At 38.6% G+C, this 25,990-nt stretch overlaps 1 protein-coding gene across 2 annotated transcripts in view; it reads left to right on the plus strand.

Moving 5' to 3' along the window:
* Positions 1 to 25,990, plus strand: part of LOC149318733 (cGMP-dependent protein kinase 1) — a 799,226-nt gene that overhangs the window by 379,629 nt on the left and 393,607 nt on the right. For both annotated transcript variants that reach the window (XM_089510365.1, XM_089510362.1), the window contains exon 3: positions 16,065 to 16,178. In XM_089510365.1, coding sequence (XP_089366491.1) covers positions 16,065 to 16,178 — 114 coding nt within the window. The remainder of the gene's footprint in view (positions 1 to 16,064; positions 16,179 to 25,990) is intronic.

Consider the following 25,990-nt stretch of genomic DNA (forward strand, 5'->3'; position numbering starts at 1 on the left):
GCAGGTACTGCTCAGCCAAGAAGAGAGTGAGTGTCTGCAAGAGAGATCCATGAGACCCATTCCCTTTGCAAGGAGAATGCACACAGGAGCAAGAGCAGGTGCAGGCGTGTGTGTTCCTGCTTTACCAGAGCAATGCAAAAGACCTATTTGCCTTTGCAAAGAGGCATGGGTGCACGCAGGCATGGCTGTGTATACGTGTGTTCCTGCTTGCCAGAGCAGTACAAACAATCCATTCCCTTTGTAAGGAGAGTGCACGTGGGTGCAAGCATGTAGTGATTGGAGGTTCACTGATGCCTTAGCTTTGTCCTTTATGTCCTTTGTTACATGCCTCTAAGATTTACCATCAACCTATCCATGGGTCATATCAAAATCCAAAATTTGGCCCCATAACCTTCCCTTGAATTATATGTGAGGTTGACTTGTACACAAACATATATAGTATTTTTTAAAATCAAACATCTTATATTATTTATTGAAAGTATTGCACTCTCTTCTCAACAGTTCGTGAAATCAGACAACAACTACCAAACAGTGATGCAACAGAATAGATAAAGTGTTAGGTCAAAATTCATTTGAAATTGATGGATCTAAATCAAATGCAACAGAATCTCTCTGTGTTGTCTGTCTGTTTGCCCTCTCTCCATGATGACTTTGGTGTCAGAGTTGCAAAATGAAAACTTTTGCCAAGTTTGTTTCTTTTGGTATCTGAGAACCTAGATAAAGAACAACAAATTAATATCTGCTATAAGATCAATGTACTCTCTGTTCTGGCCAATATGCTTACTTGTTCATACATTTGAGAATGATGGCTATTATCCTTGTAATAAACACAATCTTTAGCCACATTTTATTGTCTGCTATAATGAGACTGTGATTTACTATTCCAGTTCTTGTTCAGTATAGTATATATCAAACATATGCCTCATTGTAACAAAATGAATTAATTAGAGTTGATGTGGCTGGTCAGCTGTAATTTTTCATGGGATTATAATTTTTAATGTCTGATAGGATTTTTTTTTAAATGAAGCTTTAGAAATATTTACAAGGTATTTTGAAAGGCCAGGAAATGAAGAATATAACCCTGAAGCAAAAAAGAAGGGTCATAGTGCTTAAAATGCTAGAACAAATTAGCATAATGTGTCTTGTCTTTCCAGCCTTTATTAGAGACCACAGCAATAGTACTCAGAAATGAATCAGATTTCCTGAGTGATATTAGCATTGTGGACACTTCCAGAATAATGAGGGATGTGGTTTTATTCATAAGTTCACAAATGGTCTTATTTTGTGAAAACAGTCAGTCTTTGGATAGTTAATACAGGAGTCTCATGAAATGTCAGCTCAATGAGCTGAACTGAATTGCAGAATACAACACATATAGAATTCATGTATTATCACATGTATAAATAATGCAATATTTATTCCAATACCTTTTAGTTGGTGGTTGTATTTATTTCAAGTTCTTGTGGATGGCTTGAGTTTTAACTTCAGTAAATAAATATTCATAAATAAATATTAATCTGAACTGGTTGGCCATGTCTTTAGTATTTAATGGCTTTGCAACTAAGAAGATTGCCTGAATGAATTTCACATTAGAGCAAATAGATAGTCACTATATTCCAGCCTTGATTTCCATGTCAAAAAGGAACAGCAGTATTATTTCAACCACAGAAAGCTTGTTTTGATATGTGGCATAGATGTCATAAAAGTACTGATATCATAAAAAATACCAATCACATGGCTAGGGCTTCCCTGATCCCTCTAACCTCTCTTTTCACTAGTCACATAAGCGAGCCCATGCTCAGAAAAGTGGTGGTTCGTGGGCTGCCTAACCACAAAGCTCCTATAGATACAGAAGCAACAGCAACTCTGAGAACAGCCATCCCCTTTCCCTGTGTTGCTCTGTGCAGGGAAGGGGATGGCATGGCACCTGGTATGTGATAGCTGCTTTGACCCAATTTGGTCCCAATCCATATATTCGCATGGCACAAAACCCCACACTCATCAGGAGTTTCATGGAAACTCCTGTGCTTTCCACAACTTTGCCAACACAAGGGCATAGTTGGGTTCACTGGAAGAGTCTGCAGTATTCTGCCGGTAGTTGCCGTGCATTGTGCAAAGAGATAGCAGTGGTCTCGGGATGAGGACCCGGGGGGGGGGAGGTTTCACTCACGCAAATAACCCCATAGACACTGTGCCTCTGAATATCTGCTGCTGTGGAGTACAAAATGTAGTGCTAACCTCTTGCTTTTGGACTTTCCAGAGAAAACTGGTTGGTCACTGAAGAACAGAATGCTGGATTAGATTACTGTATATACTTGACTAAAAGTCAAAAGTATTATGCTCAAAAATTGACCCTAAAATCCTGGGTCAATTTATATACAGGTCAATACAGGAATACTGTTTAGAAAGGTCCTGAAAGAAGCAGTGCCGAATGTGCCCTGGCAGTGATTTCTGAAAGAGCTGCCCAGGCAGGTAGGGGTATCTGTGTGTATGTGTGTATGTGTGTATGTGTGTGTGTGTGTGTGTATTAAAGAGGTGATTCCCTTCTCAATCCGATATTAAAACCTTCTTTCCCCCTCTTCTTCCTCCTCTTCTGATATCTCTGTCCACCAAACACCCCATTTAATTCCGCTTCCTTCCCTTCTCAAACTGATGTTAAAACCTCCTCCTCCAGCACCAGGGAAGTGCTGTTAGGTGGTTGGGAGAAGTCCAGAGAAGGTAGGAGGGAAGTGGTGCTTCCCCCTTTTACATCCTTTGGTTCATGTCCCTAGGTTTTACCCTTGACCTATCCACGGGTCATATCAAAATCATGATTTTGGCCCTAAAACCTTCCCTCGATTTATACATGAGGTTGACTTGTATGTGAGTACATATGGTAGCCTTAGATAACGAGTATATATGTCCTCTTGTGCTCTCATGTTCCTAACAATATATAACACACTGGAACAAGGAATTAGGAGCCATAAAATGTATGCTGCGACATTAAGATCTTTCTTTTTTTGCTCTATACAGAATGGTTTTAGGAGAAAACTATTCTACTTTCTAGAACCAGCAAGCCCCAGACCCTTTTAGCACTATAAAGCATTGTGGGGGTAAGGTTGAAATGGGAAAGGGGGAAAAATACTTCTCCTCTCCATCAAGAAAGTTCCTCTATTTCTGGTCTTGAATAATACAAAACTCATGTTCCAGGATGGTGGATGCCTTGAGTAGATGCACTCCTACCACTTTCTTGTATATATGGTGGTTGATAGGCTAGGCATATTTTAGATTTGCAGAAACCACTTTGTGTTTTTACTTAAACCTCTGAGGTCCCTAAGCCAGAGTGAGATGAAAAATAGTGGTCCAGGAAAATATACAAAAAATTATGGGGGGGAAATGCCTTTGAGCCAGGAACCTGGTTTCAATAACTAGACTGAAGTTTAATCACACATGAATCAACGGTCCTCCCCCAGTATTCAGCTCCCTGAGTAGGCTAATTTAGGAGGGAGGAATCATTATTCAACCATTTGAAGTAGGAATACTTGATGATCTAGTGCAAATAATTTACCTGTAGATTCCAATTAACCTTCCATCCACCTACAGTGCAGTGTTTTGTTTTACAATGTCGTGCAATGAATATTATTGATACTGCTGTTTCCAATGCATTGCTGATGCACCCTGAACTGATAACTGAAGGGACTTACCTGCTATAATTCAAGGAGAGTACTCGTTTATTGGCGACCACTAGAGATGCAGCAAATATGTCCTAATATTTGTTCCCAGGTTAAAAAATAGGTTTCACAACAGTGGGGAATTCCTATCAGGAAGAATAATAGACTAGTGAGAATTTTGTACAATTTTCTTCTGGTATTCAGTGTCCCATAGTATTGTGCAAGAATTATTATCTTGAGAAGTGGGTGATTTGGGGTTTTGCTCCCAAAAATCACTTTTTCCAATACAGAAAGATGTTTTTTGAGAGCAAGAAAATACTTGTTTTATTTGCAGAATAATTCCTGCACAATGTTGTTGTGGCCATTAACTGTCTTCCAGTTGACTTTGACCCAAGGCGACCCTATGTATGAGAGACCTCCAAGTCATCCTGTCCTCAACCGCTCTACTCAGCTCCTGAAGACTCATGGCTGTGGCCTCTCCAGTTGAATCTATCCTGTACAATACTTCAGGTCATTTCTACACAGGTAGAATACCTGGAGGAATATTTGTTTTCACCCACAGTGGGGAGAAAACTACTTTAATTATTAATCCCCACATGAGAGAATGAAATGGTTGAGTATTTAACAGTGACAGCTAGTTCACATTCTATCAGTGTTTCATTGCTTTTTCACAGAATATACATCATTGTGAACTTACTTGCATTTGATCACATCTGACTTTTGTTGTCCATGCTCCTGCTGTGGAGATATCTTTTTGGATTTCGTCACAGGCTAGAATTTCATTAGCCTGAATAATCTGATGCCATCTGAAAGTTTGGCAGCCACTCCATAGTTTGGAAGGGCCAAAACCACTAATAATGCTTTTCTCAGTTTGCAGGTAAGACGCCTCCTCACACACCAGAATTATAACTCCCTTCACCTCTCCTAAATACATATACACAGCAACACACAACAGATAGCACATACATACTCCCTGGCTCTAAATAACGGCACAAATTTTAAAATATTATATGGACCACTTTTTAAAAATAGGGCTTTTTTTAGTCTTCCCCCTAAGCACTGCCTCAAATTACATCAGCAGTCTTTTTTGGAGGGAGGATATCAGTATGCAGCTCCTGAGTTTAGTTTACTAGATACCTGCTCAAATGGGGAAAAAATGTCCTGGGCTTTTTGGTATCGCCCAAACACTTTTCATCATTTCTTTTCAGTGAGCTCTAGGCTTTGTGTAGGTTTTTTTTTCCACCATTAAGATGATTTTAACTTGTATGTGTGCATGTTTTTAAATACTGTCAATTCTCTCTTGGTTGCCCCAGACAGCCAGGTAAGGCTTAGTTTTCCTGTTGCCTTTACATATTTTAAATCTTTCTCTCCCCTTCCCTCCCCTCCCACCCAAGACTATGTAAATCTCAGCTTTGTGTGCCTTCAGTGATGCAGCTTTGGAGCTGAAAATCAGTAATCATTATCTTTTTAAAATTTCAGGCACTGAAGAGCATGTGTGTCATTAAGTTTTCACAAGTGAGCTCACTTCTCATCAATATGCAATGTATGGCATGGTTTTGAGACTTGAATTGACTTTTTAGTTGATTATAGGTTAAGTATTAGAGATGAAAGACAGAGAGAAAATGTTGATGATAAATTTCCCTTGTAGCCATTGGAAGACGTTTCAGGGAGAATGCATGCAAGCAAACTAAGAACTTCTGTTGTTTGTCCTGGTGCCCTAGCATGAATCAGTGTGTGTGTGGTATAATGGTTTGAATGTGGGACTACAACTGTAGGAGACCAGGGTTCAAATCCCAGCTCAGCCAGGAGAACCCACTGGCTGTCCTTGGGCATGTCACAATCGCTCAGCCTCAGAGGGGGGCAAAAGCACCCCCTCTGAAGAAAATAAATAAATCCTTGTGTGTGTATAAGGGTGATTAGAAGTCATGGTGAGCTACAAAAACTCTGGGTTCCAGTAAAAAGAAAACAGAATCCTGACATGAATGATTACAGATCATGCTAGAACATGATGAAGAAATCATTTGGAAGAGTGTCCATTCATACTCTCCCATTGTGGAAGGCATAGAACTGATTAATCCTTTGTTATTCCTGCTTTTAAAATATCCCAGTTATGGTATGTTTATAATTTATGAGTTTTGCACAAGAAAGATTTTAAGTTGTTCTCTTTATTTTCTTTAAAAAATGTTGTAAAGAGATTTACAGACTCATTCAGGTGTCAAAAATATTTATACATTGAGTAATCTGGATTCTTAAAAAATATGACGTAAGCAACTAACATCCCGGTTCAGCCATGTAAACCCACTGGGTGACCTTAGGCAAGACACACTCTCTCAGCCTCAGGGATGGCAATGGCAAACACTTTCTGAGGAAATTTATCAAGAAAAACCCATGATAGATTCGCCTTAGGTTGCCATATGTCAGAAATGATTTGAAGGCACACAACAACAATAACAACAACAGATTCTAGATACCAAGAAAAAATGTTAGTTGACTAAGCAGAACATACAAGTTGTAAAACCTGTTGACTGCTTCTGAGGCACAAGATGTTAAGGTGAGGTACTTTGATTTACATTAGTCATGACCTGGATACTAGCATTAGTTTCAACTAGGGTAGACTCTTGGGATCAATGGAATTTACATGTAAATTGAGTCTACTCAAGTTGGGACTAACCAGTAAGATGCAGGTGTACATGTTAACACATGAGTGAACTTTCAGGCACCTTTACTTGTGTAAAATTGATTTCTTACACAATCCTAAAGGAAATCAAAGAGTTTTCTAATATTGCATTATAGTAAGATAATCTTCTTTTACAATAAACCTGATAGAAGGCTTGCCTAATTTGTGAGCTACCAACTGAAACATGTAGTTGGCAAAATCTCAGTACATCTCTTGCTTGTTTGTTGTTAATATATATCCAAAGACCACTGGCTCAGCAGAGGGCTTTACAATGCTGAAATAGTTTTCAGTGTTAAAACCAGAGTACATAAGAAAACTAAGCATAAAATAGGAAAACAAAATAAAGAAACCAAAATTTCAAAAATAAAAATTGGTTTAAAACAATAGAAAAGTGGCTCTCCAACAAAACATTTATTATTACAAGTTCAATCAAATTCCCCTGGATTAAAAAATGCCATCACTAGCTTCCTAAGGATATCTGTGACTTAAGTGCCATTACTGAGAAGTTTCCATCCCATGTATTACCTAATTGGAACTTGGAGATGACATTCAATTCAAAGTTTCAAAGAATAAGTAGGATTTTAGTGTGAGCCTCTTCTAGAACCAGCTGCATGGTATTAGCAGAGAAGCGCAACTCTTGTCTATTCAACAATGGTGTCATAAAAACTCTGAAGCATTTAAATCCTGGCAGAGTTACGAAGTTATATATTGATCTGGCTTGGGCATTACAGTTGCCAAAGTTCTGTAGTTACTGTGATTTATTGGTAATAAACAGTATGTTCGTTCATCTTGCCTAATTGTCCTCACTTGTGGCAGGAGTGGCTAATTAAACACAGACCTTTGATTTATGCTTCATTTAATATGATGCCACAGTCCACCAGGAGCTGGCACTCTGGTTTGTTTCTCTCCCAAGGCCCCATTCACACTACAGAAATAAACCGGTGTGGGACCTGTTTATTTCGGCGAAGTTCACATTTCCCCCAACTGCACTCGGTACAGTTTGCGGGGGGGGAGGCAGCCAAGAAGCCCATTCAAACTGGTGCATTTGGCACTGGATCCTTTAAAGGTTATTTTTTAAAGAGCTGCAATGATCTGCATCTTTGGTAGTGTGACACACCACTGAATCGATCCGGATTGCACTGCATTGTTCCCAGAAATGGGAGAGTGGTACAGTGGCAAATGTGAACAGTAATAGAGTTAAAATGGCACGGAGAGATTCGATCACGGTAAATGTAGTGGGAACACTGAATTGATTCTGAATCAGTTCTGAATCGGTGAGGAGATGTGAATCTCTTTATTCAAAAAAGTAACTGTGAATGATGACTCCCCCCCCCCCCCCGACAGAAGGAAAAAAACACCATTAATTTCCCTCTCCCCCTTGGGCTTATTTACCAGTTTTTGGGTGGAGAGACGGGCCAAAGTGCTGCTTCTGAGTTGTGAAACCATGCTAAACAAACCATAGATGGAAGGTTTGCAGCTGCTTCTGTTGCAAGTGGGGTGTGTGTGCCCCGATACAATGGTTCTTCTATAACAAGCCAGGATTCTTTGTTTAGAGATCTGGATATTTGTTGAAGGTGTCACTAAAATAAAATGACATGAAGAAGATTTTGGTTTCATACAACTATGTTAGCTATAAGCAGTAAAGGAGGAAGCTAGTAATAAACTGTTACTTTATTGGCCATTACAAAACAATTAGATGGAGACTGACATTCTTAGAATCAAGCTAATCTGTTTTCCCCTCCCGTGTCCACAGGAAGCGGAAAATTACCATTTAATTATTGGGAAGGAAAAATATCCTCATAATAAACTGAGAATGCTGTGATAGGGCTGTTTGTTTTATAGCCCAAATTATTGAAGAAAGTGCAATTCAGCTAAGGATGTTGTTTAATTTTTAATTGGATGGACTGAATGTGCTAAAAGTACCAAATGTTCTCACCATGACACAAAACCAGGCTGTAGTTTGGTCCCCCCCCCTTTTTTTTTTTTTATTCTGAAGGACAGGAGCATGTATGCTTTCAAAACATTTTAAATAAAGGTTTGAGGACTGAACAAGCCAAACGGAAGAAAGGGATCCAACAGCCTCCAACAAATGGAGTGTAAACTCAGTTGATGCAAGATGTCTGCTTCCAGTATATTAGTAAACCTACTTAACAATTCCTTGGAGTAGTAGCTGAAAGAGACAAGCAATGTGAATAATACAGTGTAGCTTTTAAAGCTTCAGGAGTAGTAGTATGCAGTTTGTCCATAAGCAGACCATAAATTAGTCTCAACATTTCACTTTAGGCAAAATATATTTTCAAATGAGGACTATAGCTAGCCTTATTAAAATAATTTATTTTCCTTGAAATCATACCCTCCAACATTTCACAGATGAAAACTGGAACACATGTGGCCAAGCAACATCAGAGTGTGGTCAAAGTGGCAGAAGTTATAAGTGAGGAAGAACAGACAAGCTAGAAGAGGCTGCAAATGCAATAGTTTGTCTTTGCCTAAGCCTACAGGGAAGGATGAGATTCTGCCCCTTTCTCCCCCATTTACTTAAATGAGTGCAAATCCCTTTTGCACTTTGCCATTGCAACTCAGTATGCAGCAATGGGGGAAAAATTGGGGACAAAGGGGAAAGGGGGAAGAACAGAGATAAACAGCAGCCTTTTAAAAGCAGCTGAAAAAGTGGGACAACAGAGAATTAATCAAGGTGGCCCCTGCCAAATTGAAGGATGCATGAACTTCCTTTGAGCCTTTGCCCAGTAAACCCCCAGATTTGCTTCATAATTTCTGAATAGGCAAAATTCAGACTTTCCTCGAAGCCTGGATCCTGAAATATCCAGGATGTATATTCTTTTCTGCAATGGAAATATTCTTTCCAACAATTTGTCAAATTGTGTTTCAATTTTCCTTTTTTCCATAAGTGTTGTGGTGGCTTTGATGTCCAACAGTATCGAAAGCTGTATCACGTTATACTTTCCTGACCCTGTGAGTTAATTACTATTCATCTATTCCGTCTTTTGAAGAGATTTAAACAAGTAACCTTAATTAGGAAAAATTCTGTTGTTCAACTGAAAAGGCTAATGTAAGGATGTTGGCAATGACAGTCTCCCCCCAGCTTCACAATGGCAAAAATTACCCTATAGCAGTTCTGCTTTAGTTGCTTGATTTCTGAGTGGCGTAGAGTTTTTGGAACTGACAGAGTAAAGCATGCTAACTAAGCTAATAGGGATTTTCTAAAGCTCTGTTTAAAAAGAAATGCAGGATGTTTTGCCCAGCAGGCACATTTTTGTTTCACATTTGCAGAAACTAATGCACTCCAAGTTCTAATTCTTAGAGCCATTTAAACTGAGTGGCTTCAGACTAATTTTACTCATATAGATTTATATATCTGTGTCAATCAAGGCATTTATTAGAGTTTACCATAGGACTATTCAGGTATTCAGTTCATATGGATGGATAGCTGGCATAGATGAAAGACAGAAACATAGCAGCAGATGCTTCCATCCCCTCAGTCACCATTAACATACTTACAGTTTTCAGTCCCTTTGCAAGTACATACTGTGCAAAGGTTCAGTATGAACATGCATTTAGGCAATACACAGATAATCCATCCTACTAGTGTTTACTTCATTCACTAAATGACTGAAGAAGCTATTAGCTTGCTTTAGTTTATTGGTAGGGTGCAGAAGTAGAAACATACTTGCTGGAGTTCCATGAACAGGTACCTGTCAGTGCTTCATAGGAGGGGCTACAGATGGAGTTGCACATGTACAGTGGACCCTTGTTATAACTGGGGTTTGGTTCCAAGATCCCCTGGGGATGCTCAAGTCCCATTAAATATAATGACATAGCAAAATGGTGTCCCTTATAAAACATGGAAAACCAAGGTTTGATATTTGAAATTTATACTTTTTTTCAAACAGTGGATACTTGAATCCATGTGTAAAAAATCAGTGTAGAAGAAGGGCCGACTGTACAACCATTACTGACATTGTATTGTAGAAGACTTGGTAGATGTGGCTGTTATTTTTTGCACATTGGAGCTCCACAAAAGAAAATTCTGGATAAATGTCTCATTTTTTTTCTTGGTTTGGAGATATGCCAGCTGAACAGTTTAACCATTCAAGCTGCATAGACAATGGATAACATTAGAAATGACATGCTGAGAGCTTCTGCATATTCAAAATGGTTTTCATGACCTACTTCTACAGAGAATTCAATATTCTGTACCCCATACCTCCTCAAATCTATTTTCAGAAGTCCATAAACTCACCATTGTGGCATTAGATCTGCCATAAGATGCTGAGTTCCAAAACAGAGGAGGCGGAGGAAGAAAAAGAAAGAAAGAAAGAAAGAAAGCAGTACTCATATAGCAGAATCCCATTTCAGAACAGGGTTTGTATCGGTGGAGATGGAAATACTAAAACTGTTGGCCATGTCTTATTGGTTTGTTCTTTGTGAAGAGATTCATGAAAAGAGTTAATTGCCTCTTTATTGTTATTTCACTGAGGACATCCAACCAATTATTATGTATCTGATCCCATGGTTACACTAAAAACAATATTTTTTTTTGTTTAGCAACATCTGTTAAAATAAAGGCTAGACATGACTTTTAAATTGCATAATTTTATATATAATTGAATAATCATATTTACATGTTAAGGCCCTGTGGCTATACAGTCCACCATTTGTATCCAGGGGGATCCGTTCCCCCCTCCATGGATAAGGAAAAATGCAGGACCATGAGTGCCATTGTTCTCAATGGCGGGTACAACGTGCGGGTGGTTGCAATGAAAGCAATAGGGGTTGCTGTCTGCTGATGCTTAATTCTGCACATAGCAAGCCCATGGATAGCGAGAATCTGCTGTAGTGTCAATATCTATTTTAATAACAGAGCCATAGTTTAGGGGAAAAAAGAGTGTTTTAGTATTAGTATTAGTAATTAATATTGGTGAATTTGTTGATTATGTTTGCTGATGTATTTTTTATAATTGCGATGGCCATGGCTCGATGCAAATAAAATTTGACTTGGCTTGATTGGAAACAGAAAATCCTAGTGCACATGCAAAGATTCTTTATCATTTTGCCATCTCTTGAAATAGGCACTGTAATGATTATCAAGATTAGTATTTCCTGACTGAGGAGTGTTTCTAAATGTCAGTTCTGTCAGTAATCAATAAATCTGTTGCTTATTCTATTGCCATCATTACCTTGCTTTGTTCTTTCTTCCTCTCTCCCTCTCCCACTCTGTGTTGTGTCATGACAAAACACTATATTTATGATCGCTATAACATTTTACATAACAGAGCCGTCAACATCTGCTCTAAGAATTGTTTATGATAGGTGGAACAGCCATAGTTCAGTAGTAGAGCATTTGTTAAAAGTCCCAGAAGCCTTTGGCATCTATATGTAGGATGGACATCCTGCCACTCACCAGCTAATGTAGACAATAAATAAGAAGATGGACCAGCAATCTCATTTAGTATAAAGCCATTTCCTTTTCCCCTAAAGAATATAATATGGGGTCAGCAGATTGTTGACATATTGCAATATAGAAATATAGAGATGTCATGACCCATTTGTCATGGCCCATATAGAAATGTCATGACCCATCTCAGGCCCAATTCTTGTGGTATGGTATAGATTTACCTTTATAAAATATAATGCACTTATATAATAAAATGCATAATTATACTGCTGTTTTGGTTGGGGGGTTTGGTTGGGGGATTGACTGCTCCCAAAGACTACTCCAAATGTGAGGAAATAATCAATACTGCCCCAAATGTAGGAAAGTCTGAGCAGCTCCAGCTTAGGTGTGTTAAGTAGTTTCCTAGGCATCTATTTGCCAACTATCATCGGCAATAGCACTTTGTGCATAAAAAGGTACTGGGTTACCAGGCCATTTTGAGGAAGATTAACTGGCAAAGATAATGTGAAAATGGCAGTTGTTTATTTGTGGTAGGTCACAATCATTTTATTAGCTGCTTTGATAAAGGATTAATATATTTAAGAATTAGGATTTTTCCTTTGAAAATAAGCAAAATGAGTTGTTTATATTTCTGGATAAGCATGTGGTTTGGTGAATTAAGTCATTTATTTTACATCAGCAAACTTCTCTCCATAAATTTCATGCACCCCACTTTTAAGTTATTAAGCAGCTTTCAGAAATTACATTTGAAGACAGAGTCAGATGATGCCATCCTTCGATTAGTGGAGCTGAAGAATTTGTTTTATAGCATAACCCAAACTTCCCACAACCTGATGTTTTGGACTATTGGTCCCACCAGATCATGGAGCGGTGGGAATTATAGTCTGAGCTTCTTGAGGGCACCAACATGGGGAAGGCCATCGTAAGCGTTGGTTGTCATGGGCTGCTCAGCTAGGGTCTAGAACTGTTTGCACAACATGAATGCTAACTGGTAGAGTCCAGTTCCAATGATGAGAGATTCCTAGAGTACTTGGGAGAAAACAGTTAAAAAAAATAACAGTGAGCAGGGCTTTCTCTGACATTAGACAGAGTAAGGTGTCTCAGGACACAGATGATGGGTAATACTGAGGGGATCAGTGATAGTAGCCCACAGTTGATCCCCAAGGGGGAGGGGGGCTGCAAGACAAAAGCTGGTCTCACACCCCCTAAGCTACCTTGCTACCTTCAAATCTGGTAGAAGTTGCTGCCTCATCACCAGTGTTGCAATAAGAATCAGTGAACAATTTCATCAGCTTTTGTACATGAAATAGGGGTATGTATATCGTGTCCTTTGTCTCAGGTACCAAAATGTATCAAAACATTTTAGGCCAGCCCTGCAGGTTAGACTTTTCCAGGTTTGAATCACTGCCATGCATTCATAACTGATGTTTCCTAAAGAACAGAACCAGATTTTTGTGATGAAAAGACACATCTCCAATCACTAAGGAACCTGGCTATTGAGAGAGGAATTGGAAGCAGGCCCTGCTCCATCTGTTCTACTGATGGTGAAGCTCTATGTGCTCCTCCTTTCTCTTAACTCTGCCTTTTAATTTAGCAGTAAGCATTCCGCTGGGATACAGCAGACGAAGAGTTGGGAAGTGAAGTTTTGTCTGTCAGCTTTATTGAACAGCTATCTCCATCTGCCAGCTCCTCCTTCTCCGTTGTCATCTTTTAGTTGTCATTCCCTTTATCTGTAGCATGGGAATATGGGACTGAAGTGCACAATCCATTGCACAATCCATCAGACACTCTTGTGTCTGAATCATTTCCATTTCCATTCAAGGTGGTGATGATAAGAATCTGGTATTTTTGTTCCTTTAAGAGCTGGTAACTGAATTTATTTATTTTCTTCTAACTTCCTTGCCTCATTTGTAGGTCTATAAGTGTTGGCAGTTCTTGTTGCTCATCTTGTATAGGCCATTTAGTGAGCTTTTCTGACAGGCACACGGGATGAAATACTTCAAATGGTTCAGAGGCAAACATATGTGATTACAGTGAAATTTCATGGCTGTTGCATAACACTCTGGGACAAGCAAGGCTATAGCAGGTTACGACTTTCAAATGAGATATTTGACTGAGCTTTAGCTTTACAAAGGACGGAGTGGGATGGGGTATGATGAAAACAACTCTAAAAGTGTGAGAGATTAGCAATGGGAAAGAAATGGAGTGTGTTTTAGAGATAGAAATTATCATTAATTTTATTTTTGCAGACAAGAACAACTAATTTTACCCTTTTATGTTTGTCATATATTGTCTTTTGAAAACAGTTTAGGATTTATTTTGTGTTTTAAAAGGACAATTTTCAGGACAGAAATAGCACCATCTTTGCAGAAAATGAGGTGGGGGGAACATTTTCCCTCACACACACACACACACACACACACACACACACACACACACACTTTTAAAAAACCCAAAACATTTCTGAATCTTTTCAAATATTCTTTCCATCCCAGGAGTTGGTATATCATGAGCTGGAAAGTGAAGGGACCAACGGACCCATCTGATTTTGAACTTTCCAAACTCACTGCAAGATATAACTATTGCTTCTGTCTGTCTGCAGAATAATACAGTTTGATACCACTTTTAACTGACATGGCTCAGTGCTATGGAATTCTGGGAACTGTAGTTTGTTTTGGCAGAAAATATGACTATGGGGCCATTCAGACTACCTTGTGTACCAAACTGTAACCCGGATTAAAAGTCGGAAGTTCTCATTGGCACTGGTTTAAACACATCAGCATTAGGGTTTTCCACACCTGATCCAGGACAAATCCCCCTTAGAGTGGTTTTTCTGAAAATGGATTATTTCCTGTGTCTTTTAGGAAAACCCGTTTCTTCCCTGCTGCCGGCAAATGTGAACTTGGCCCCGGTCATGATTGGGTCAAGTTCAGGGGAGGGATTTACGTCAGAGGGAGGAACATGCCTCTGCTCTTGCAGGCAGCTTTTTCTCTCCCTTTTTTGTAATTTTTATTTTTGACAGATTATGCAAATGCTTTTTCTACAGGTTGATACATATTGATAGAATGTGTCTGCTTGTGCTACATTTCCCGGCATGGCACCTCACTTTGCATCAGGGGGAGGAGGGGAGGCAAGGGCTTTGGAGGTGGCATTGGGCTTGAAGGGAAGGGAAGGGAAGAGGCTGGTATCCGAGGGGGAGGCAGGGACTTTGGAGGTAGCATTGGGCTGGAAGGGAAGGGAAGGGAAGGGAAGGGAAGGGAAGGGGAGGAAATGCTGGGCTGGAAGCAAAGGGGAAGCTAGAGGCTGGCACTCAGAGAGAAGGTTATGGAAACCCATGACTTTGGGGGAGTCACACTCTCTCAGCCTCAGGGGAAAGGCAATGGCAAATCTCCTCAGAACCAATCTTGCCAAGGAAACCCCAGGATGGGGTGGTTTTAGGGTTGCCATAGTCTGTAGTGACCCAAATGCACACAACACACACACACACACACACACACCTGGAGGTTTTGAAATTTGACAAGTTGACAGAATATGCGCACACAGCCACCAGTTTTTTTTAAAAAAGGAGGGGGATGTACCAATTCCATTGGCCAATGACTGTAGGATATGTCACCTTTGACGAAAGCGGAAGTGAATTTGATTGACAACAAACATTTTAAAGCGGTACTGCAAATATGAACTTCAGAGGAGCAAATTGCATCCATCAAGATGAACTTCTTTCTGGGCAGATTTGGTATGGGGGCAACCGAATCTGTCCAGTTCTATCCAGTGCAAATGGGCTAGTGAGAATGGGGTCTTGATTACAAAACTACAGTCCCCAGAATTCCATAGAGCTATGACAGTGGTGTCACACTGGACTATTTCTGCAGAGTGGATGCAGCCTCTGTTCGTTTAGAAACAGCAACAAAACTCCATAGTACAAAGTCAAATTATGATTATTACAAACAGGAAAAAATTACATAAATACTTACATAAATCTGTAGAGGAAGGACTTTGGTAGGGGGATAGATTGAAATATTCTTTAACTCTCAGTTGCCCAGCTTTCAGGGCCAGTCCTTTCAATTCATACATCGTTTGAGGTACCTCTTTTAGACAGTGATATGTGAAATGTACATATGTAACACACACATATGCACTGTCCATTACAACTGCAATTTTTTTAAAAAGTGAAAGATATAGCAAATTCACACCCATACTTGTTACAATGCTTGTTCGAATGTTTATAATTTTTCAGTACTTGTGTAATGTCATGGAAGCTCATGTTTATATTTCTAAGCAATTGGAATAGTTGACGATAGAAAACTATGTTCTTTATTTACAGACGGAAAGGTTGAAGTGACGAAGGAAGGTGTAAAGCTGTGCACCATGGGGCCTGGCAAGGTATTTGGGGAACTCGCTATCCTTTACAACTGTACTCGAACAGCCACCGTCAAAAGTAAGGCATTTTGAAGTGATGCTGATACATGTTGAAGAGATACTGATATATACTGATAACTACTTGTTTGTGATCATTGTTATAAAATGTTCACAATAAATTGTGATGGTTTCATAAATGTATTAATTGTATGTATTCTTTCCAAACTACTGTATATACTCATGTATAAGTCTAGAAATTTTAGTCAAAAAATTGCCCCCAAAAACCTGGGTCAACCTATCCACAGGTTAATGTAAATGCTATACTTTAGCTCTTATTAAAAAGGGAACCATCCTCTGGTGAAAGGCAGGAGTGCAATATGTCCTGAAAGCACTGACCTCCCTCTACTCTCTTTTCCACCCAGCCTTTAGTGTTAGGTTATGCCTGCCATAATATTGTAGGTTCTTTGGTATTGTTTTCCTTTGCTTCATCATTTAGATCCTTTGTTGCATGTCCCTAGGTTTTACTCTCGACTTATCTAATTTGGCACCCAACACCTGCCCTTGACTTATACATGAGATCAACTTATAGCTGAGCATATATGGTATTCTTGAATAGTATTGCACAGGCATGTTGTAGAATTTCTTCCTTGTACGTCAGCTAAAATCTATGTTTTACAGAAAGTGGTTTAGAGGTATGTCATTTGTAGCATCTGATATTTTGTAGTTCAGTCAGCAAAATTTTTCCTTCTTCTTTGGTGAACAGCCTCAAAAACTTCTATACTTGAAATATATATTTCCTATGCAAAATAGAACAAATGGCATTTTTGATGCCTCTTCAATAGTAGATACCCACAGTATGTGAGACAAAGGTCTTGATGGAAAATTGAAGATATTGTGTGGCTGGAAGAAAGGGGTAACTTCTTACCTATTGCATCATTGTACACGTTTATATGCTTCCATTTCCAGATACTTAGGAAAACAAATTGACTGGAAAACGTTAACATGTATAGCTAGTGTTGCTATTATGCCCATTATTCTTCACACCATGTCCCTTCTCATTCTCCTTTCCAAGATGTTTCTTTATATTTAGTTTTTGACACTGTTATTCTTTCCTTATTACACTGGGGCTGTTCGGAGGTCAGAACTGTTATCTTGAAAGGCAAAATTCTGGAGAATCAACACTTATAGTAGTAATTTTTTTCTTGTTCATCTCCCCTACCTGGATGTTTTAATGCAGACAATAGCTTTCTGCATAATGCCATTTAGAATGCTAACAAGTGACTTCATTATAATGTTTCTCCTTCATTAATGCATAAACAAGTGAATGGCAGTTATAATTGTAATTAGGTTTATATGCATTCCAAAGTGCTCTGACAGAAGAGGTCACTAGTAACCACTGGAAAGCGTTTCAGCTAGATCTTGATAAACATTCAGTTCCTTCAATTGCAGAGAGCAAATTAGCAAACATTGTTGACTAATAAATAAAAATTATTACTATTGCCTCTGAAAACCAGACTAGAACATCTGTTTGTTCTCGGTGGAGGATAATTTGGCTTACTTGTTGGAACACTTGAAAAGCAGATGTTACCATACATGAAAACTGTATAAAAACAACGATCTTAAATAATCAGCTTCAAGAACAAAACCTGCCTTCTTGAAAAGTGTTTCAGTTCTCCAAGAGCTCCTTCACTTCATATAGTTGCCTATGTAAAACACTTCAGCTTCCAGAGCAGTAAGAAGTGCTGTAAAGTGTGAGGACTGTGGAACTCACAGCCAGAAGAGGCAAAATGTTTTTCTCATGCCTTGGATGGTAATCCTCCCAACTAAGAAGGCTTTCATCAAGCAAAAGCAATATGCCCCTTCTAATAAAACACTATCATTTAAAACAGCAGTTCAAATCATACACTTATAAAACTAATATGAATGAAAGAGAGCCATTTAAACATAGCAGTTGTATAAACCATTTACACTCGGAAATTTAGTTCATCACTTCACTAAAAGCAGCACCAAATAAGAGGATTTTGAAGGCCTGGTTAAAAGCCAATAGCAATGAAGATAAAAGTATATCTTTTGGGAGAAAGTTTTACAGATAGGGCAGGGATCACTGCTAATGGCATCTGCAGGAAAATGTTACTCAGTTTCTCTTTTGGCAGGTACCTTTTGTCTTTGTCTGTGATGCTGTTTATTGAGTTAGACGCTTGAATTGTCATTTGTCAAAGGGAGCTGTCAAAGGACTGGCTAATGAAATCAGAAACACAGAGCAACCATTTTGTGGGGACTGCCTTTGAGGTCGATATTGAGACCACTACATTTGATAATTCTAATGAGAAATCTGCACTTAGCACAAGAGGCTACTGTTAGTACAAAATATGGAAAAACAGAATAGTTCCCAATTGGCAAAAGGCTTCTATCTTCAATTTGTATGCAGAAAATATCATACGAAGAACACGTTTAGATTCATAACAAGGAGGAGAGAAGATAGGAGGAAGGAACATCAACAGTCTAAGACAGGCACCATACTTTTGTTATTGTCACCTGGCCTCAAGTCTATCCTGATTCATTACAGCCATGTGTATGTGACATTCCCAGGTCCCCCTATCCTTCACTGTTCTGCTTAGGCCTTCTAGATTCAGGCTTGTGACCTCCCTAATAGAGTCTTGCCATCTGGTGTGGAGTCTTCCTCTCTTTCTACTGCTTCTAACTTTCCTAGCATTATTATCTTTTCTAATGAGTCATGCATTCTCATGATGTGGTCAAAGTATGACAGCCTCAATTTAATCATCTTGGTTTCTAAGAGTATTTATGGTTTGATTTGTTTAAGGAGTCATTTGTTTGTCATTTTGGTTGTCCACACTATCGTCATCACTCTTCTCCAGCACCAGGTCCCAAATAGGTTGGCTTCCTGGCTATCTGCCTTCTTAAAGTCCAGCTCTTACATGCTACATGGTGATGGGGAATACAATTACTGAGGAAGGTCAAGGAAGAAAGTGCAAAGAAACTGCTGAACATAAAGAAACAAATATAATGACCACAGAGTATCTACATAAATACAACCTAGACAATGAGGTAATTGAAGTAGTTAGAGATTTTCTGTTCTTTAAATCATACATTGATCAAAACAGAGACTGCAGCCAAGAAATAAGAAGGCTAAGAATGGGAAGGGCAGCTATGAAATAACTGTGTAAGATCATAAAGTGTAATTTCGTTTAGTGCCTCAAATTCTAGTTGTTTTTTCAGGAGTTTAATTTCCTTTTGGGTCTCTTTGTCTTTCGGGTTTTTGGATAATTCTTCTTCCTTATTCTTCAATAAGTTATTTAGATAAGAGATTTTCCCCTTCTTTTCTCTTTGGCTAACTATGTTTTGTTGTGTAAAGAACCCTCTTATTACCGCCTTGCCTGCATCCCATGTAGTGGCTAAGCTTGTTGCTCCATTCAAGTTTTCTTTAAAATATAATTGAATTGTTTCTTTTGCCTTCTTCAACACATTTTTATCCTTTAGTAGCTCTTCATTCAGGAACCAGTTGTAGATCTTCCTTGAGTCTTTTAAAACTAACAGTATCGGATTGTGATCTGAGATCTCCCTGTTTAAAATTTCTATATTTTCAGTTTCTCTAATTATATTATTCGTTGATAAAATCAGGTCTATTCTTGAAAGCGACTCATGTCTATCCGAGTAAAAAGTATATCCTTTTTCATCATCATGAAAATGTCTCCAAGTATCCACTAAGCCAAAATTTTCTTTGAAATCAAAGAAGGATTTGGTAGCTTTCCTTGGTTTAATTTGATTTTCTTTTCTGATTTTCTATCGACTTTGGGATCAATAACACCATTGAAATCTCCTAACACTATTATATTCTCGTAATCATATTCTGATAGCTTTTCTTGCAAATTTTTGAAAAATTTTTTTTCTTGGGGTCCATACACTCCGACCACCAAAATTCTTTCGCCTGCTCTATTAATTTCAGTTCCTAAATACCATCCATTCCTGTCCTTAAAAATCTCTCTAGACTCAAATTGATCCTTAACATAGATGATTACGCCTCTCTTACTTTTATCAATGGTAGCTGCGTATTCTTTCCCTAATTTTTTATTTTTAATCAATCTGACATCTTTAGATCTCAAGCGTACTTCTTGAAGACAGACAATATCTGTCCCTTTCTTTTCTAAGTAGTGAAACACTCTCTTTCTCTTCTGAGGAGAGTTTAAGCCTTTGATATTCCATGAAAGGAATTTCATCTTTAAAATGTTTGAAGATTTGGCAAAAGAGAAGAGAGTAGGAGAAGAGAAGGGGTGGGGGAGGGGGAAGATTCCTCCAAAAAAAGAGATGTCGCAAAAAAGAGGCCAAATCAGTTGGGGCTCATTTGGGGAAATATACTTTTATTCCAAAGGGGTCTAAAACATTTAATAAGCAGATTAAGTAGAGTATAAGCAGTTTTAAAAAGATTGTCGATATCTTAGAGGTAATTTTAGACCTAGTAATATCCTTATCACCATTCGCAATTTGAGGAAGAAAAAAAGGGAAAGGGTAGAAAAAGAAAGGAAAATTTCATCAGATTTTAACTAAAAATCTTTCATCTTATTTAATCATTCGGTGCTTTAAGCCTATCTTCCGCAACATCTTCTCTCCTGTTCTCCCCTCTCCCTTCATCTCCATCTCTGTCATTATTCTTATTCATTTCCGTTAAGAAGGCTCTTGCTTTTTCGATGGAGTTCAGTTTTATTTTTCTTTGTCTCCAGGTCAGAACCACCCCATCAATGTCTTCCCATTTAAAAGGGATCCCTCGTGCCTTTAGTTGGTCCGTTAGAAAGAAGTAGTCCCTTCTTCTTTTTAAGATTTTCCCTGGGACATCCCGTAGCACCATAATTTCTTTACCGTCAATTATCAGCTTCATTTTAAAGCTTTGTTGAAATATCAGGTCTTTTGTTTGTCTACGGACAAAATAAATCACCACGTTGCGTGAAAGGTTCTTTAATTTCGCTATTCTTGAATTGATCCTGTATGCTCGGTCAATCTCCCAGGGAAAATGAGCTTCAGATTCTCCAATGAAATTCGCCAATATGGGACATAGGAAGGTGTACAGATTTTCATTAATTTTTTCTGGGAGACCACGGAGTTTTAAACAGTTTTCTCTTTGTTTTAGTTGTAATCTTAAGATCTCATCTTGGCAGTATTGTTGCTCTTTATTAAGAAGTTCCATTTTCTCGTCCGAGTTTTTAACATCCTCCTCAAGTTTTGTAATCCTCCCATTGAAGGTGTTTAAATCTCCTTCAATCCTATCCAGTCTAAGAGTAATTCCATTTAGATCTTTCTTAATGTCATCGTTTGATTTCTGGATTGCTAAATTCGTTTCATGTTGTAATCTCCTTATTTCTTCCATAAGTTGTCCATTTTGTTCTGCTATTTTTAGAGGCATTTCTGATGAAGATCTACCTTGTAGCATGGCAGATGCTTGTGCAGTGGCTTTTCTTGTACTAGCAGCCATTCTAGAGAAGAGGGTTTTGAAACGATGGGAAAGGGGTGGGCAAGGGGCAGGGGAAGGCAAAAGCAAAGATAATTTAGAGCTAATTTTGTCAGGAAAGAGGCTTCCCCCCTTTCCCACAAAGGGTAATAAATTCTTATGTCTTAATTATGTACCCAAATAAAACTACTTAATCACTATCAACAAAGCCAAATATTAAAACAAAGAGAAGACTGATCTTAAATACAAAAAGAATTCCTCCAACCTCTAAAGGCTACTTTCCTTTATCACTCTCGCCCTTCTTTCCCTTAATGAATTAAAGATTTTAAAAAAAAATGAAAAAAGGATTTAAACTCACCCCCAGGCAAACAATAGTAAGATATGATGACCAATGGTCTCTTTTAATATTAATTTGCAAGCATAGGAATCCCCATATCCTCCCCCAAAAAAGAAATTAACTACATCGCACCTTGAGATTTCACAATTTCAATTACTTAATATATGGTTCCTCAAAGGACAAACAAGGCGAGAATCTCTTATTGTCTTCCTTTATCTATCATTAGAGATAGGAAAATAAATCACATCAAGGCAGTCAGCAACAAAGAGGGTACTAAAATATCTTAGAATGAAAAGTAGGTTAGAGCAGCAAACAGGTTTTCCCAATAATATTATCTTCTAAAGCATTCCCCCAAAGTACCCTTTAAATCTGCAACTCTAGTCAAATAAGTCAATTAAGATCCATTATTTCCTTTTAACAAATTCGGTGAAACAAACAGTAAGAGGGGGTGTGCAACTGGTTAAGTTAAATAGTAGAACACTTTTTACCCCAGAGAGAGGAAAACAGATCAATCATCCAGTCTGGAAGCAAATGAATCTTACTTTCTGAAGTTGAGGTTTGTACAATTGTTTAAAGTAGCTAGTTCAAGTATTCCTAAGAGAGAGGAGGTCCAGGTGTCACAAATGTAGCCAATCTCTCAGAGCAGTCAAACTCCCACTTGTTACAAGAGTTAGTTTGTTCTCTCTCTTCCTTCACTCCTTTTTTTTTCAATAAGACAATCAAAACCAGATGTGAACTCAAGGACAGGCGAAATGCAGGATCTCCGCTCCCAAAAAAGTTGGGAAAAAAAGGGGGAAAGAGACAAGAACAAAGCCAAAAAGAAAAAGGAAAAAAAAAAAAACAAGAATAGAAGTAAAGTATAATAGGTACCTAACAAAGTCAGCAGTCCATAAAAAAAAAAAATAGTGTCCTCAAACCTCCAGCGAGAGTGGACTCCAAATAAACAACACAAAGAAAAAAATGGAGGTATTTCTTCTCTAACGGCTCCAGTCTCATTGGCAAACCAACCTCCGGGTGTTCAAAGCAGTCAAATCCCTTCGTTGTTCGTGGGGCAGTCAGTTCCAGAGCTTGCTCCTCCAATAGCTCTCAGTAAATCCACAATAAATCCTGAGCTTAAGCCAAGAGGAAAGGGGATGAACCAATGGCAGGGATCTGTCCCGGACAGCTGGCCTCGGCAAGCCTTAGCTTTGCAGAAAGCGATTTTAACTAGGATGAGGAAGGCAGATCAAAATCCTCCCCCTCCAAATGAGGAGGGGAAACCGAAACAGTTCAGAAACTTAAAAATTAAAAGTGGTGGCTAGGGCTATGTCGCACAGTCACGGCTGGCGATTCCTTCACGTGGACGTGGTTGCTCAAGGAGCCCTTCCGACTTCCATAAAGTTTGTTAGAAAAGACAGCTTAAAGGTTTGATCCGAAGTCGGGTACTCCTAATTTGAGCCCCTCTGCTTCCCCTTTATCAGGGGGATACGTATGAGTGTTTGGTACCTTACCCCAAACCTCCCGTCTCCGCGCTTAGCGGGCACCCTCTCAGAGCCTTCAAGAGAAGGTGTCCCTTCGCCCCGCCATACCACCGGAAGTCCAGAGATTTTCTGTTCTTTAAATCATACATTGATCAAAACAGAGACTGCCGCCAAGAAATAAGAAGGCTAAGAATGGGAAGGGCAGCTATGAAATAACTGTGTAAGATAATAAAGTGTAAAGCACTAAAGTTGGAATTGTCCAAGAATTATCCAAGCCATGAGTTGGAGCAGACTTGAGGCTCAGCCAAATTCATATGAGTGCAGGTGGTCCTTCAAATAGCCTGATCCTGTAAAGTAGACTCCTTCATGTCAGTCTCCTAAAAGGAAAAAAGTGCCTTGAACAAAAACAACTGTGCCTGTGATTCATGAATTTTTGATGTGCTGATCAGATTAGAAATGATCTCAAGATTACTGGTATTCAAGTTTTTTCTTTATCAATCATGCTAATTTGTTCTGAAAAAGAAGTCTTCAGTTTATTCATTAATTTGTTCAGCTCAAGTCAATAACAGCTAATCAGCATAGTTTCTGAAGATATAGTCTGAGTTTGAAAGAGAGAGGGGAAAAATTCAGATAAACCACTGATTCCCTTTTAAGAATTAAACAATGTACAGGTTGAGTCTCCCTTACCCAGAATTCCAAAAACCCAAGCTTGTCCACATGGGTGGCTTATCTAGTGACACCTTGTTTTTCTGATGTTTCAGCATACACAAACTTTATTTCATGCACAAAATTATTAAAAATATTATGTATAAAATTATCTTCAAGCTATTTGAATAAAGTGTTTATGGAACATAAATGAATGTCATGTTTCGAACTGGGTCCTATCTCCAAGATATCTCATTATGTATATGAAAATATTCAAAAATTTAAAAAAAAATTCCAAAATCTAAAACACTTCTGATCCCAAGCATTCCAGATAAGTCATATTCAACCCATATTTTATCCTTATGTGTACATGAAAAGATGTAATTAGTTGAGTTTAGTAATTTGTTTCCCAGATGTTGCTGCATCACTGAACATAGGGGATAAAAACACCAAACAACCAGGAGAAATAGTGAGATAGCTCAAATGTCCAGTTTTATACAACTGGCTGTTTGCAAGCTCTCTAGAAATTCTCTCTTTAAAAAAATAGCTAAGAGATCATTCTGTACAATACCCTTAGCACGTGGTTTCAGCTAAAAGAAATTCACCACAGCATTTTTAAAGTGAATATGGCGGGGTACAGACCGCCAGAAAGAGGCAGCCGGCAGCCACCTCTCTTTTCCGCGTAGCTGCGCTGCAGCAACCAAATTGCGCGGCACGGTTGCGCGAAAAACAAAGGAGCACTGAAAAGCAGCTCCTTTTAGTGCCACCGCAAACTGCTAGCATGTCGCCATGACACTGCAAAGGTCTGTCCAGGGCCAAAGGTAGAACAAGAAATGGAGTGACTTGAGGCAGGGAAGCAAGGTGGTCATTTACAGAGGGCAGAACACTCTGTTCTCTAGAGTGTTCTTAATCAAACTCTGTATATCCATGCTGCAGAATAAAAGCAGTTTGACACCACTTTAATTGCCATGACTCTAAACTATAGAATCCTGGGATTTGTACCTTGTTGAGGCATTCAGCCTGGTTTATCAGAGAGCTACAAATCCTAGATTTCTGTAAGATAGACTCATCACAGTTAAAGTGGTGTCAGACTGCTTTAATTCTGCAGTGTGAATGCACTTTATGAGATCAAATCATTATAAATGTTTGTATTAGGATATATGTTGTAATGTAACAGGACACCTGTTATTTAGGGAAGCTGTATAGGTACTGGCTGGAATATAACCTGTTGTTTGAGATTCTGTTGCAAATCAAATGGCATGACCAGAGCTGAATTCAGAGCAGCTTTCCATAACATATTGACCTTCAAAAGTGTTAAGAGAAGATGAAGTTGCAGTCCAACACATCTGGAGTGCCTCAGTTTGTTGAACCTGGTCTTGATTTTGCATTGATTAGATATCAAAAAAATGTCCAACAAATAAGGCAGCCTAGAATTCAGTGTACTTCAAATCTTGGTTTGAAGCTAGAGGCACAATTTCATAGCATATTGGATTGGGACCAGCAGAAATGGTATTGCCTGAACATTGTACTGACATTTGCAATGTTAGCAATCCAGTTTTTACCCCCAAAGGTATTCACTGACTGATGTTTGATTTTTAAAAAAGGTCACTGCTTCTTAGATATTTTATTAAAAGAAACTGTTGGCATCAGAAGGCACTTGATATTGATGTTTAGAGTCCTGCCTTGCATGCCCATTGCCCATGCACAGTATTTTAAAGGCATGGTTGATATCTGTAGAATATGCCTGTCTATTTGCTGTTGCTACATTTGTGCCTTTGCATGCCTTCCCATTCTTCTTCTTTTTTTAAAAAAAGGCAAATGGTGGCAAGTGATAACATTTTTCTTCTTGCACTCTTCCTTCCCTCCACTCCTCAGTGATCAGAAGTAAAAAAACAAACAAGCTTCCTAAACAAAATGAAGAGTTTCCCTTGTGGTTTTTAGTAGTTACTTTTCTTTTGTGCGCTCCTTTCTACAAGATATTTCCATTTGTT

This window comes from Sceloporus occidentalis, unplaced genomic scaffold (assembly GCF_023333645.1).
Source record: "Sceloporus occidentalis isolate IW3139 unplaced genomic scaffold, rSceOcc1.0.p SCAF_2, whole genome shotgun sequence".
Taxonomy (NCBI): domain Eukaryota; kingdom Metazoa; phylum Chordata; class Lepidosauria; order Squamata; family Phrynosomatidae; genus Sceloporus; species Sceloporus occidentalis.